The 15,008-nt window shown below is 47.6% G+C and overlaps 1 protein-coding gene across 1 annotated transcript in view; it reads left to right on the top strand.

Annotated features, from left to right (window-relative positions):
- Positions 1-10,778: 10,778 nt before the first annotated feature.
- Positions 10,779-15,008, top strand: part of LOC129698359 (copper-transporting ATPase 2-like) — a 72,643-nt gene continuing 68,413 nt past the window's right edge. Inside the window, exon 1 of the mRNA XM_055637463.1 lies at positions 10,779-12,725. Within this exon, the coding sequence (XP_055493438.1) occupies positions 12,641-12,725 (85 nt within the window). The 5' untranslated portion in view covers positions 10,779-12,640. The remainder of the gene's footprint in view (positions 12,726-15,008) is intronic.

The raw sequence follows: 15,008 nt of genomic DNA, 5'->3' as shown, positions 1-15,008 counted from the left end.
TCGACACCACACCACAGGTGCGGCGGCGGCGGCGGCGGCGGTGGCCGGGGCTCTCATCTCTGGGGCTGGGAGGGCAGTTACTCGCAACTCACCTGGAATTTAGAGTTTTGCCTCGTGTTTAAACCAAGGGGTCTGGACTATAGTCGATAGTTCTGCTATTGATGCTTTGAGTGGGTGATAATTAGCCAGGTGGGATTTATTGGGGAGAACAGAGCACAATTGTTGTGTAGATGCACTGGAACAACTTGGCAACTTCAGTACGATGTCTGGAATGATTTCTGATCTTGTAGCCTATGCTGCATTCTGTGCATTCCGAATGTTTCTTAACTACGTGGAGTGAATCAGATTGCCTGAAGATCGATCATCTTTATCGCTGGGAATCCCAGGAAGAAGACAAGTTGCATTATCTACTGGGCCCTTGGGCTGAATTTGGTTGCTAATAATTCAAACTTGCCTTTAGGAATTTGCATGCTGGGCCCCATCCTTGCTAAGACTGGGAATAGGATAACCAGGCAGGAAAGGGTTTGAAATTGGTGTCTTAAGTTGATGACGGGTGATCTGTTGAACGTCAAAAACATTGGCACCTTGCCCAATCCCCAATCAACAATGAATATCTGGAGTTAAAACCTAGCAAGGCCTGAGGCGTTCCACCTCCTCCCTGTGATTTAAACTCGGCATCCCAATATTTTTCAATGATTTTTTGAAATAACCTGGAACTTTTTTTTCCAGATGCAAACAACCTTTGACTGGTTTTCTACAGAGAGGGAATATATTGAAATCTTGTGCTACTAATATTGAATCTGTCAAAAGCAGAAGTGTGTTTCAAGGCCAGGAAAATATTGTGAAATCTGAACCCCCCCTCTGGTTCATATTGAGGCTTTCCATCTGAAGAAATTTAAAATCTCCTTTCCAAGTGAGATAAAATGAGACAGTATCAATTTCCAACACAACCATGTTTGTATCAACAAAACTGGAGTACTTCAAAACACTTGTGCCATGTTCATTAGCATTGGATGATGATATGTAGTTCTTGAGTACCATCAAGAACAAGACCTCCCAAATGCAAGGGGCACAGTTAAGCAGTAAATCAACGGCCAAAGAGCACAAAACAATTACACCCAATGCATCGTCTGTAATTTCAAGAACTGGCTCAAGTTTAGTGGGAGATAATGTCTCTGCACCTGGTAGGGTAACTGAATTTTGACTTTCTGGTTAATAATATTTTAAACAATTTTCGCATTCTATAATATTGATGATTTTTTTTGTGAAGTATAAACAAAATTTTCGATGTATTTTATAGATAACATAGAGATTTTATAGAGATGTAAACGAGTCAATCTTAAAACGAGGCAGCTCTCATAAGGGCTTAACATAAGTGACGAGCAAGAAAATTGTAAAATACATTTCACCAGCGTAATGTTTGAATCTGTTATTTACCTTCCAGACCTCATTTGGAAGAAATGTCACACCATTTCATGCTCGGAGCTGAGAAAGGCATAGATCAGTTTTTGGTATTTGAGGAGCAGGCAGTCCTTGTTGTAGAAGATCGCATGGGATCCAAGGAGAGATAGCTGAATGGATAGAAAATTGGCTTCATGGAAGGAAGCAGATGGTGATGGTGGAAGGTTGCTTCTCGAACTGGAGGCCTGTGACTGACTGGTGATGTGCCTCAGGGTTTGGTGCGGGGTCCGTTACTGTTTTTCATCTATATCAATGATTCGGATACGGTTTAGTGGATTAGAGACAACGACTAGTGGTTTGAAACAAGATTTATTCTGATTCAAGGTTCTCTGGTATCACAAGTCCTAACACACAACTGACCACAACGGTGGTCCTCAATCGACTGGCGGGCTGAGCCCTGAAACCGCGCGAAAACCCGACCCCTCCCAGAGTCACGTGCGCGCGGCTTCCGACCGCAAGGTTCGACGCTGGCGTGCACCAGCAGGTGGCGCTACTTTGGGCCCCCCCCAAGAAACCGAGGTACAGAAACGCACCAGGAGCCGAATAGTACGGCCTGAACGCGTAGTCCTCGAACGTGCGATGGGCGTAACAATAACGACCGGCAGAACCGAGCAGGTGGGACGCGAAAACCGCGAACGAGGGGCGGGCATAACAACGGGGACCGGCGAAACAGGGCTGGGAACAACAGGGGCAGGAGACTACCGAACGGCCGCGGTGTGGCCTCCACCACTGGGCTGTCCTCGTCCACGTGCGCGGGCTTGAGGCGGCTGACGGAGACGAACTCCTCCCAGCCTCCCACGTCCGACGTGAACGTGGAGAATCCAGTCCTCAGCGCCCTGTACGGCCCCTCATAAACCCGCTGCAGCAGTGAGCGTCCCTACGAAGGAAAACATAAGCACAATCGAGTAATGACACCGGCACATGCACCAAAACTGACCCATGTCTGGAGGTGGGAATGGGGACTGACGCGTGCACCCGCTCACGACGGTCGGCTAGCACCTCCGAAGCCGAAACCTCCTGATCACGGGTGGTGGGTAGGAAATCCCCTGGTACCCGTAAAGCCGAGCCATAGACGAGCTCAGCTGAGGAGGCGTCCAGGTCCTCATTTGGCGTAGTTCTGATGCTCAGGAGGATCCAGGGCAACTGGTCAACCCAATCGAGGCCGGTGAGCCGGGCCTTCAACGCCAACTTAAGGTGTCTATGGAACCGATCGACCAACCCATTTGCCTCCGGGTGATAAGCGGTCGTCTGATGTAGGCGGGCATAATATAGCTGCGCTAAGCCTGGACCACAGAGACGAGGTAAACTGCCCCACAGTCTGTGGTGATGTCAGTTGGACACGATAGCCCGAGCACAAGCCTCCATGGAGGTATCCGACAACGGGATTGCCTCCGGCCACCTAGTGAACCTGTCCACTATAGTAAGCAGGTGCGTGGCACCACGTGAACATGGTAAGGGTCCGCCAAGGTCTACATGAATATGTAGAAACATAGAAACAGAAAATAGGTGCAGGAGTAGGCCATTCGGCCCTTCGAGCCTGTACCGCCATTCAATATGATCATGGCTGATCATCCAACTCAGTATCCTGTACCTGCCTTCTCTCCATACCCCCTGATCCCTTTAGCCACAAGGGCCACATCTAACTCTCTCTTAAATATAGCCAATGAACTGGCCTCAGCTACCTTCTGTGGCAGAGAATTCCAGAGACTCACCTCTCTCTGTGTGAAAAATGTTTTCCTCATCTCGGTCCTAAAAGATTTCCCCCTTATCCTTAAACTGTGACCCTTTGTTCTGGACTTCCCCAACATTGGGAACAATCTTCCTGCATCTAGCCTTACCCTTAAGAATTTTGTACGTTTCTATAAGATCCCTCCTCAATCTTCTAAATTCTAGCGAGTACAAACCGAGTCTATCTAGTCTTTCTTCATATGAAAGTCCTGACATCCCAGGAATCAGTCTGGTGAACCTTCTCTGTACTCCCTCTATGGCAAGAATGTCCTTCCTCAGATTAGGAGACCAAAACTGTACGCAATACTCCAGCCATCAGGCACAACAAAATCCTGCACGGCCGGCCGCACATGACGCTGATCCTTCGAGGTCTGAAACGGAATGCAAGCACGGGCCCATGTGGCCACCTGGTTCCGCAACCCGTGCCAAACAAAATTAGACGCTACCAGGGCAGATGTGGAGCGAATGGATGGGTGGGCTAAGCTATGGACTGTCGAAAATATGTAATCTCCAACTGGTCGAGATAACTGGACGGGCTCTACCCGTGGAGACATCAGAGAGGACCTTGACACCAGCCGCGCCGTAAGGCACCTCGGCCAGCTCAAGGCCCGAATCAGCGGTGTGATAACTCGCCATGCCGCTATCGGGCCACTGGGCCGCTGCCAGCTCGGCGTAGTCGACACCGACGGCCAGAGCCAAAACCGAAGGGATGGCCGGACGGGACAACGCGTCGGCCACGACGTTAAGCTTCCCCGCTACATGCCGAATGTAAGTCGTGAATTCGGATATGTAGGCGAGGTGCTGCTGCTGCATCATGGATCATGGATCAGCGATCTTGCTCAACGCGAAAGTAAGCGGTTTGTGGTTCGTGAAGGCAGTGAAAGCTCGGACCTCGAGGAAGTAACGTAAATGCTTGATCGCTAGGTACAGCGCGAGGAATTCCCTGTCGAATGCGCTGTACTTGCACTCTGGAGGCTGAAGCTGCCGGCTGAAAAACGCCAGTGGCAACCAGCGGTCACCGACCTGCTGCTCTAGGACAGCACCCACAGCGACGTCCGAGGCGTCGACCATGAGTGCCGTGGGAGCGGACGCCCTCGGGTGCACCAGCATGGTGGCATTAGTCAGCACAGCCTTAGCACCTTCGAACGCCATGCCGGCTTTGTCCGACCATACCAGGTCCGCGCCTTACCCGCGAGGCACTGGAATAGTGGCTGCATGAACCGGTGGAAAAAATTCACCATCCCTATAAACTCCTGAAGACCCTTGACAGTGAACTGGCAAATGGTGTCGACCTTCTCAGGCTCCCTGTGTCCTAAGAAGTGTGTCCACAGGTAACCCTGTGTCCTAAGAAGGAGATGGAGCGCAAGCTGAACTGGCACTTCGCAGGGTTAATCACCAAGCCGTGTTCGCGTAAACAACTCAACAAATGGCGAAGGTGACTAACGTGCTCCGCCTGCGAACTTTTGACCACCAGGATATCATGCAAATAAATGAAGACGAAAGGCAAACCCCGCCCGACCTGGTCCATGGGCCGCTGGAACGCCTGAGCGGCGTTCTTTAGGCCAAACGGCATTCGCAGCCATTCAAAAAAGCTGAACGGGGTGATGGTGGGTGTCTTGGGGACGTCGTCGGGGTGGACAGGGATCTGGTTGTAACCCTGGACCAGGTCAATCTTCGAATAGAAGGTCGCGTCCTCCAGGTGCGCCGAAAAATCCTGAATATGGGGCACCAGGTACCGGTCTGCTGTGGTTACCACGTTAAGCCACCTATAATCACCGCAAGGCCTCCAACCCCAGGACGCTTTGGGAACCATATGGAGCGGGGAAGCCCAAGGGCTATCAGACTGCCGCACAATACCCATGTCTTCCATCAATTGGATTCATTGCGGGCGATGCGCAGCTTGTCCGGTGGACCCTTGATAGGGATATGGTGCACCACACCGTGACATGACGCAGCCCCATCTAAATGGGGTGTGAGCAGCTCAGGGAACTTGGACAGCAGAGGCTCCTGGACCTCTGCGATGTCGTCTGGTTGCTGTTTTGGCGGAAGCGAGCTGCACGGTTCGGCGTGGCGGAGGTCTGACAACGGGACCATATGACTGCCACGCACATCGACGAGAAAAGGAAACGTGCGCAAGAAATCCGCCCCCAAGTTCAGCTGGGTGACGTTAGCAACAATAAACCTCCACATGTACAGGTGGGAGTCGAAGGTTAGGTTATGGGTCCGCATACCGTACGTTCGAATGTCACTCCCTTTAACAGCCGAGAGGACGGGTCCTATCTTACCGACGTGGGTATTGTGGGCGGTTGGGGGAAGGATGCTGACGATGGCCCCAAAGTCAACAAGGAAACGGCGACCAGAGTGAAGGTCACGGACGTAGAGGCATTCATTCGGGCCGAGGCATTTCCCTGAAATGTGCAGGGGACTCGGCAGCTTTGGGCCTCCGCACCGAAACGGAGGTGGTAATTACACCAACGGCATCTACCATATTTCTTGGGCTGCTGCGGTGGATCTTCAGAGACTTCCGGTGACAGGCCTTCCTCGCGATGCCTCCTCGGTTGCACTCTGGCTGTGGCAGCCGGGCGGGTGAAGGCACAAAGTCCCGTCCCCCTGTGGTCCATAGCTCATCGGCCTTCTCGGCGAGCTGTTGGGGGTCGCTGAAATCGACTCCCGCGATCATTAGATGGATGTCGTCGGGCATCTGCTCCAGAAAAGCCTGCTCGAAAAGCAGGCACGGTCGATGTCCGTCCATTAGGGCCAGCATCTTGGCCCTTATCGTGGAAGGCCTCTGATCACCAACCTCGTCCATATATAGGATCTTCGCCGCCCGATCTCGATGGCTGAGCCCGAAAGTGTGTAGCAAGGCTGTGGGTAGTGTAGAGCAGAGGGATCTAGGAGTGCAAGTGCATAGCTCCCTGAAGGTGGAGTCGCAGGTAGATTGGGTGGTCAAAACAGCGTTTGGCACATTGGCCTTCATCAGCCAGAGTATTGAGTATAGAAGTTGGGAGGTCATGTTGCAGTTGTATAAGATGTTGGTGAGGCTACATTAGATTATTGTGTTCAGTTCTGGGCACCGTGTTATAGGAAGGATGTTGTCAAGCTGGAAAGGGTACAGAGATGATTTACAAGGATGTTGCCGTGACTTGAGGGTCTGAGCTATAGGCAAAGGTTGAGTAGGCTGGGATTTTGTTCCTTGGAGCACAGGAGGAGAGGGGTGATCTTATAGAGTATAAGACCATGAGAGGAATAGATCAAGTAGATACAGAGTCTCTTGCCCAGAGCAGGTGAATCGAGGATTAGAGGACATAAGTTTATGGTGAAGGGGAAAAGATTTAATAGGAATCTGAGGGGTAACTTTTTCACACAAACTGTGGTGGGTTATATGGAATAACCTGCCAGAGGAGGTAGTTGAGGCAGTGACTATCCCAACATTTAAGAAGCAGTTAGACAAGTACATGGATAGGACATGTTTAGAGGGTTGTGGACCCAATGCTGGCAGATGGGACTAGTGTAGCTGGGACATGTTGGCAGTGTGGGCTTTCACCCGAAGGGCCTGTTTCCACGCTGTATCACTTTAAGACTGAAACAGCCCTTTCAGCCCATTGAGTCAATGCTGACCATCAAGTACCCATTCACACCAATCCCATTTTATTGTCCCACATTCCTATCAACTTCCCATGCATTCACACATTGGCAGTATCTGTGGAGAGAATGGACAGATGTTATGGGTGGGGGTCTTCAATCCAGTCATAGAAAGAATTATTAAGCTTTACACAAATAGCCCCAGATATTTTGAATGAACCCAGGTAACGAACTGTGAGGCAGCATCTCTAATAGCTGCCATTGCACCCTGTGTATTTATATCCACATAATTGCCAAGAATGATATAACCAGGTAACAATTACAGCACGGAAACAGGCCATCTCGGCCCTACAAGTCCGTGCCGAACAACTTTTTTCCCTTAGTCCCACCTGCCTGCACTCACACCATAACCCTCCATTCCCTTCTCATCCATATGCCTATCCAATTTATTTTAAAATGATACCAATGAACCTGCCTCCACCACTTCCACTGGAAGCTCATTCAACAGCGCTACCACTCTCTGAGTAAAGAAGTTCCCCCTCATGTTACCCCTAAACTTCTGTCCCTTAATTCTGAAGTCGTGTCCTCTTGTTTGAATCTTCCCTATTCTCAAAGGGAAAAGCTGATCCACATCAACTCTGTCTATCCCTCTCATCATTTTAAAGACCTCTATCAAGTCCCCTCTTAACCTTCTGCGCTCCAGAGAATAAAGACCTAACTTATTCAACCTTTCTCTGTTACTTAGTTGTTGAAACCCAGGCAACATTCTAGTAAATCTCCTCTGTACTCTCTCTATTTTGTTGACACCCTTCCTATAATTGGGCGACCAAAATTGTACACCATACTCCAGATTTGGTCTCACCAATGCCTTGTACAATTTTAACATTACATCCCAACTTCTATACTCAATGCTCTGATTTATAAAGGCTAGCATACCAAAAGCTTTCTTTACCACCCTATCTATGTGAGATTCCACCTTCAAGGAACTATGCACGGTTATTCCCAGATCCCTCTGTTCAACTGTATTCTTCAATTCCCTACCATTTACCATGAACGTCCTATTTTGATTTGTCCTGCCAAGATGTAGCACCTAACATTTATCAGCATTAAACTCCATCTGCCATCTTTCAGCCCATTCTTCCAAATGGCCTAAATCACTCTGTAGACTTTGGAAATCCTCTTCATTATCCACAACACCCCCTATCTTGGTATCATCTGCATACTTACTAATCCAATTTACCACACCTTCATCCAGATCATTGATGTACATGACAAACAACAAAGGACCCAACACCGATCCCTGAGGCACCCCACTAGTCACCTGCCTCCAACCCGACAAACAACCATCCACCATTACCCTCTGGCTTCTCCCATTCAGTCACTGTTGAATCCATCTTGCTCCTGACTGCATTTATACCCAACAGTTGAACCTTCTTAACCAACCTTCCATGAGGAACCTTGTCAAAGGCCTTACTAAAGTCCATATAGACAAGATCCACTGCTTTACCCTCGTCAATTTCCCTAGTAACCTCTTCACAAAATGCAAGAAGATTAGTCAAGCATGACCTTCCAGGCACAAATCCATGTTGACTGTTCCTAATCAGACCCTGTTTATCCAGATGCTTATATATATTATCTCTAAATATCTTTTCCATTAATTTGCCCACCACTGAAGTCAAACTAACAGGCCTATAATTGCTAGGTTTACTCTTAGAACCCTTTTTAAACAATGAAACAACATGCGCAGTACGCCAATCCTCGGGGACTATTCCCGTTTCTAATGACATTTGAAATATTTCTGTCATAGCCCCGGCTATTTCTACACTAACTTCCCTTAATGTCCTAGGGAATATCCTGTCAGGACCTGGAGACTTATCCACTTTTATATTTTTCAAAAGTGTCAGTACTTCTTTTACCCTGAAACTCATAGTATCCATAGCTACTCTACTAGTTTCCCTTACCTCACATAATTCAATATCCTTCTCCTTGGTGAATACCGAAGAAAATAAATTGTTCAATATCTCCCCCCCATCTCTTTTGGCTCTGCAGATAGCTGTCTACTCTGTCTCTCCAATGGACCAATTTTATCCCTCATCCTTTTGCTATTAATATAGCTGTAGAAACCCTTTGGATTTACTTTCACCTTACTTGCCAAAGCAACCTCATGTCTTCTTTTAGCTTTTCTAATTTCTTTCTTAAGATTCTTTTTACATTCCTTATACTCCTCAAGCACCTCATTTACTTTATGCTGCCTATAATTATTGTAGATCTCCCTCTTTTTCCGAACAAGATGTCCAATTTCCCTTGAAAACCAGGGCTCTTTCCAATTTTTACTTTCCTTTCAACCGAACAGGAACATAAAGATTCTGTACTCTTAAAATTTCCCAATGTCCTCCATTTCTCTTCTACATCCTTCCCATAATACAAAATGTCCCAATTTACTCCTTTTAAATCATTTCGCATCTCATCAAAGTTAGCCTTTCTCCAATCAAAAATCTCAACCCTAGGTCCAGTTCTGACCCTCTCCATAATTATATTGAAACTAATGGTATTGTGATCACTGGACCCGAAGTGCTCCCCAACGCATACCTCCGCCACCTGTCCCGTCTCATTTCCTAACAGGAGGTCCAACACTATACAGGTGCACAACCTTGTATCCGAAAGCCTTGGGACCAGCCACTTTTCGTAATTCAGAATTTTTCGGCTTTCGGAATGGAAGATTTTTAGCGTAGTGGTAGAGTGCTCGGCTCATATCCGCAAGGTCGCGAGTTTGCGCCTCGATCCCGGCAGTTACTCAATCGCGAGTTTGAGTCTTCAATGTAGTTTTTTCTTGCAGAATAGGAGAGAATAGGGAGGGTTACGCTGGGATCATTCTCTGCGAGATGATCTTAGTGCGGGAGACAAGTGTAGGAGAGGTGTACTGAAGAACTTTGGAAGTGATCGCCCACAGGAATCCCCGAGCTATGCGACAAGTGGCCCCCGAGCTCATCATCCGCAACCCGGGGTTCCTCTGGAGTTGGAGCGGGGCTGGGCTAGAGTTGCTGCTGGCTGTGAGTCTCTGGGATCTCCGCGCTTGCAGTCGGTGTCCTGTTGGTCCTGACGTCTCCGGTCACCCCCTAGAATGGAGCTGAGACTGGGAACTGTACGCCCTTCAGCCCCCGGGTTCCCTGGAGTCTGCAACTGCAAACAACCCCCGCAGTCCCAGTCTCAGCTCCTGTACAGGGGGGTGGCCCGAGACGTCACAGCCCGAGCTGCGCCCCCTCATCCGCAACCCCAAGACCAAGACGTACTTTGCACACCATCAGCTTCTGTCCCTACGGGGAGCGTGTTCCTCTGTAGTTGGAACGGGGCTGGGCTGCTGCTGGCTGTGGGTCTCTGGGATCTCCGTGCTTGCAGTGGGCCTGGGGGCCGGTGTCCCGTTGGTCCTGACGTCTCCGGTGACTGGCACTGGCTCCGACGTGAAGACAGTGCAAAGCCCCCACGCCGGTGCAATGAGCGGGGAGCTGGAGAGGGGAGGGAAGGGGTCACACACATGGCCGGGAAGCAGAGGGGTGTAGGTGGGGTGAAACTGAAGGGAGCGACAATCTGCTGCTGCCTGCACGCTGAGTTAAGAAGTTCCCACGCAAGACTCACGATACACTGTGTATCGTGTCTACCATGGGAACATTTTTAACTCAGCGGGCAGGCAGCAGCAGATTGTCAATTATTAACCCTCCCGCGCAATATACCCTCACCTTCTCTTTTATGAATGGGGATTTAGTTCCCCTTCCTTCGAGGACCGACCGGAGGTTCCGCTGTCACCTCTGCGGGCCGCCCTTGGTGAACGTCTTCAAGGACCTTTTTTCAAGGACCGAAAAAATGTCCGCTATTCAGAGCTTTTCGTTATTTGGAACTTCGGATAAAAGGTTGTGCACCTGTATAACCATATAACCATATAACAATTACAGCACGGAAACAGGCCATCTCGGCCCTACAAGTCCGTGCCGAACAAATTTTTTTCCCCTGCCCCTCCTCTAGTAGGTACCTCTATGTATTGCTGCAAAAAACTATCCTGCACACATTTTACAAACTCCAAACCATCCAGCCCATTTACCGAATGTGTTTCCCAATCTATGTGTGGAAAGTTGAAATCTCCCACAATCACTACTTTGTGCTTACTACTAATATCTGCTATCTCCTTACATATTTGCTCTTCCAATTCTCGATCCCCATTTGGCGGTCTATAATACACCCCTATAAGTGTTGCTACCCCTTTCCCACTTCTCAGTTCCACCCAAATAGCCTCCCTAGATGAGCCCTCCAATCTATCCTGCCAAAGCACTGCTGTAATATCTTCCCAGACTAGTAATGCAACACCTCCACCTCTTGCCCCTCCAATTCTATCACACCTGAAGCAACGAAATCCTGGAATATTTAGTTTCCAATCACAGCCCTCCTGCAACCATGTTTCACTGATCGCCACAACATCATACTTCCAGGTATCTATCCAGACTAAGCTCATCCACCTTTCTTACAATGCTCCTAGCATTAAAATATGCACATTTAAGAAACCCCCCGCCTCTTATTCTCTGTTTATTTCCTTTTTTTTCTTTCTCCTCGTGTGCCCGAGTGCTTCCCTTTTCTGCTTCCTGCCTCCCATTCTGTCTACTAGCTTTCTCTATTTGAGTCCCTCGCCCCAACCATTCTAGTTTAAAGTCTTCCCAGTAGCCTTTGCAAATTTCCCCGCCAGGATATTGGTCCCCCTTGGGTTCAAGTGCAACCCATCCTTTCTGTACAGGTCCCACCTTCCCCAAAAGAAGTCCCAATGATCCAGAAACTTGAATCCCCGCCCTCTGCACCAGTCTTTCAGCCACGCATTTATCCTCCACCTCGCTCCATTCCTACTCTCACTGTCGCGTGGCACAGGCAGTAATCCTGAGATTGTTACCTTTTTGGTCCTTTTCCTTAACTCTCCTCCCAACTCCCTAAATCCTCCCTTCAGGACCTCTTCCCTTTTTTTTACCTATGTCATTGGTACCTATATGTACCACGACCTCAGGCTCCTCTCCCTCTGATTTCAGGATATCTTGGACGCGTTGAGAGACGTCCGAGACCTTGGCACCAGGGAAGCAAACCACCATCCTGGTCTCCCTACTGCGTCCACAGAATCGCCTATCCGACCCCCTAACAATAGAGTCCCCAATTACTATTGCCCTCTTCTTTTTGTCGCTACCTTCAGGAGCAACAGGGCCGGTCTCTGTGCTGGAGGCCCGTCCACTTGTGTTGCCAATATTGGTGCATTGAGAGGAAAAGAATGAAACCTCAGGAGAGGTTTTCCTCTGGATCATGGGCAGCTCACCTGCCTAAGAGCCTCACAAAATAAAAATGTTTATTTTTATAGGAGGCCTTCTTCACCCTCCTACTGGGCCAACCTGCCCTATTGAACATTTGTTTTGTGTAATGTTCTTACTACATGGATAATGGCCCTCTCCATTGTTGGAAACCGTGTGGAATATCTGTCCCACTGAGTTACTCCATTTTGTGACTATCTTTTATATACTCGCTCTTTTAACCGATCAACTAGTTGTCCCTGCCAGACAGCAAGAATGAGATTCCACATTGTTGTGTTGGGTTATTTTGTTCCTGCAAATTCATAATCTTATTAGTTTCCATAACAGCAAAAGTAACTGATAGTACAGATGTATTCCGCCCAGTCCATAGAGACTGCTGGCATGAATGACTCATTTTGATAATTTTAACAGACTTAACCCATACAAAGAAAAAAGATCCCTCTGCTGAGAGGTTGAAGCGCATATTGCCAACTGAAGATTATGAACTTGGGTATCTTCAAATCACCGACAAACCCAGTAAGCAAAGCGTGGAGGAGAAGATGGAAAAATGTTCGCTACAGATCACTGGTATGACTTGTGTTTCTTGTGTTGCCAATATTGAAAGAAATCTTCAAAAAGAAGAAGGTGAGCAGTGATTTTTTTGCTACCTATGTATGTAGTGATTATATATCAATCTTAACTATACAATTATTTTGTAGCTGATAAAAATAATCTTAGATTTTTAATTCAAGTAACACCTTTTGCCTTGTACTTTGTGCTCACCATAAAGTGCAGATGACGACACTCTTGTGGATCAGAAGGTCACAAGTCAGTAGATGTACACTGACATCTTGCTTGGAACACTGGATGTATTCCCTGAAACAAAAGCATACATTGAATTGGTACTAAAAGGCATTAGTATTACTTATAAGACATAGGTTTAAGGTGAAGGGGGAAATATTTAATAGGAATTTATGGGGGGTAGCATTTTCACGCTTGGTAGGTATATGGATCTAGTTGCCCGAGGAGGTAATTGAGGCAGGTACCTTTGCAATGTTTATGAAATATTAGACAGGGATATGGGCCAAATGTAGGTAGGTGGGACTAGTGTAGATGGGCCATGTTGGCCGATGTGGGCAAGTTGGGCGTAAAGGCTGGTTTCCATGCTGTAAGACTCTATTTAGTGCAGTGAGATATATGTGAGATGATGTTGGGAAGCTGGCAATAACCCCTAGGTTTCTCCGTACTGCACACCATAGCTAATGGAATCTATGTGTTAATGTGAGCTTCTACGGTCCCAGGTGCTTGTGCCTAGAAGCTGACCTTCACTTGCATGTTTGCCGCAATGAAACGGCCACAGCTCGATGTGGTCGGGCTACCTGAGAGGCTGGTGTAGGTGTGTGCAGGGGTAAGTGCTGCAACGCTCAGCCCTGAGACATGGGGCTTAGGACTGTCCCCTACTGATGAGCATGAGCCATGGCTAGGGTAATCAGCACTTGCAATATGTATTGTAAGACTGCACAGATCCTACAATCTCTCTCACCACTCTTTGACATGGTGGAAGCTGTTCCTTCCCCCTGTCGATTGAGCTTGTTACCATAGCGTAATCTCTGGTCTAAGGGGAGGTCTTGAACAGATCAGTGCTCTGTGAAGTAGCACAAAGCTGACAAACGGTGTCTCTGCAGATTTGTGTGACACTTGATGCAGCCTTCAGCTCTAAGTTGTGCAGTGATTTTGTTCGCATGAAATCTTAAATTAAGGTCCAGTTTCCAAGTTCAGGTCAGTTTTATAATTTCTCCCATCATCAGACTTAAAAGTTGTCATTTGGTCAACATCAACGATGAAGATTGATTTACATTTTATTTATATTTGCTGTACCATTCAAGGTAATTCAATCTGCTTGAATGAATGATCTGTTGTATTTACAAGCAAAACACAATTGTCCTTAATTTTGCAATCAGTGGCATGGGAACTAAGCTCAGCATTCACCTTGCTGATAGCTGCCAACAAAATCTCTAGGATTCGTAGGTCAAACACTCGGCATGTGCTATCTAGGCCACTTGCGAAATGGAAGAGCAATAGTGAGACCTTTCAATCACATTCCACAATCACATTCTGACAGTCATGATCTAAACCAAGAAGTATATCAAGGCCATTATAATATTTAAATTGCATGCATGAAGTAGAATAAAAAGCGGGACTAAGAGAGAGAACTGAAGATAGAAGGAAATGCATAAAGCATTTTTTTTATATACGCACTTTAGATCTAACTTCTGAAGGAATAAAAGTCCGCATTTGTCGTAAACAACTCCCAAAGTTATTCTTGAATGCCCCAATTTTATTGGTACCTTTTGTGGTGACCTGCTGTGCTAAAAATCTCAAGATAACTTCATTCTCTGAGACTTTCCACACAACATTAATTGGCTGTGTCAGTATGGAGTTTATATGTTCTCCCTGTGACCACGTGGGTTTACCCTGAATGTTCTATTTTCTTCCCACATCGCAGAGACTGGTGGGTTTGTAGGATAAGTGGACACAGTAAATTGTCCAGAGTATATAGTTGAGCAATAGTATGTTGGGAGGAGTTGATGAGAATGTGGGGAGTATATAATGGAACTAGTGAAAATGTTGCTTGATAGTTATGTTGGACTCAGTGCCATATTGGAAAAACTGGGCAGCACAGCTGGCAGAACTGCTGCCTTGTAGTGCCAGAGATCTAGATAAAATCCTGTCTGCCTGGGACTGTGGGTTTCTTCTGGGGGTCTCCAGTTTCCTCCCATTCCCCTCATAAAACAAGTACAGGTGCACAACCTTTTATCCGGAGTTCCGGAAACCGAAAAGCTCCGAAAACCGGAATTTTTTTCCAGGATGTCGTCTGCACACCAAAGCTCGCGTTTGGCGCCAAACCTGACCCGAAACGACCCACGG

Source organism: Leucoraja erinacea, chromosome 6 (assembly GCF_028641065.1).
Source record: "Leucoraja erinacea ecotype New England chromosome 6, Leri_hhj_1, whole genome shotgun sequence".
Lineage (NCBI taxonomy): Eukaryota > Metazoa > Chordata > Chondrichthyes > Rajiformes > Rajidae > Leucoraja > Leucoraja erinaceus.
The sequence above is the reverse complement of the archived record's forward strand: the minus strand, read 5'-3'. Positions and strand labels throughout refer to the sequence as shown.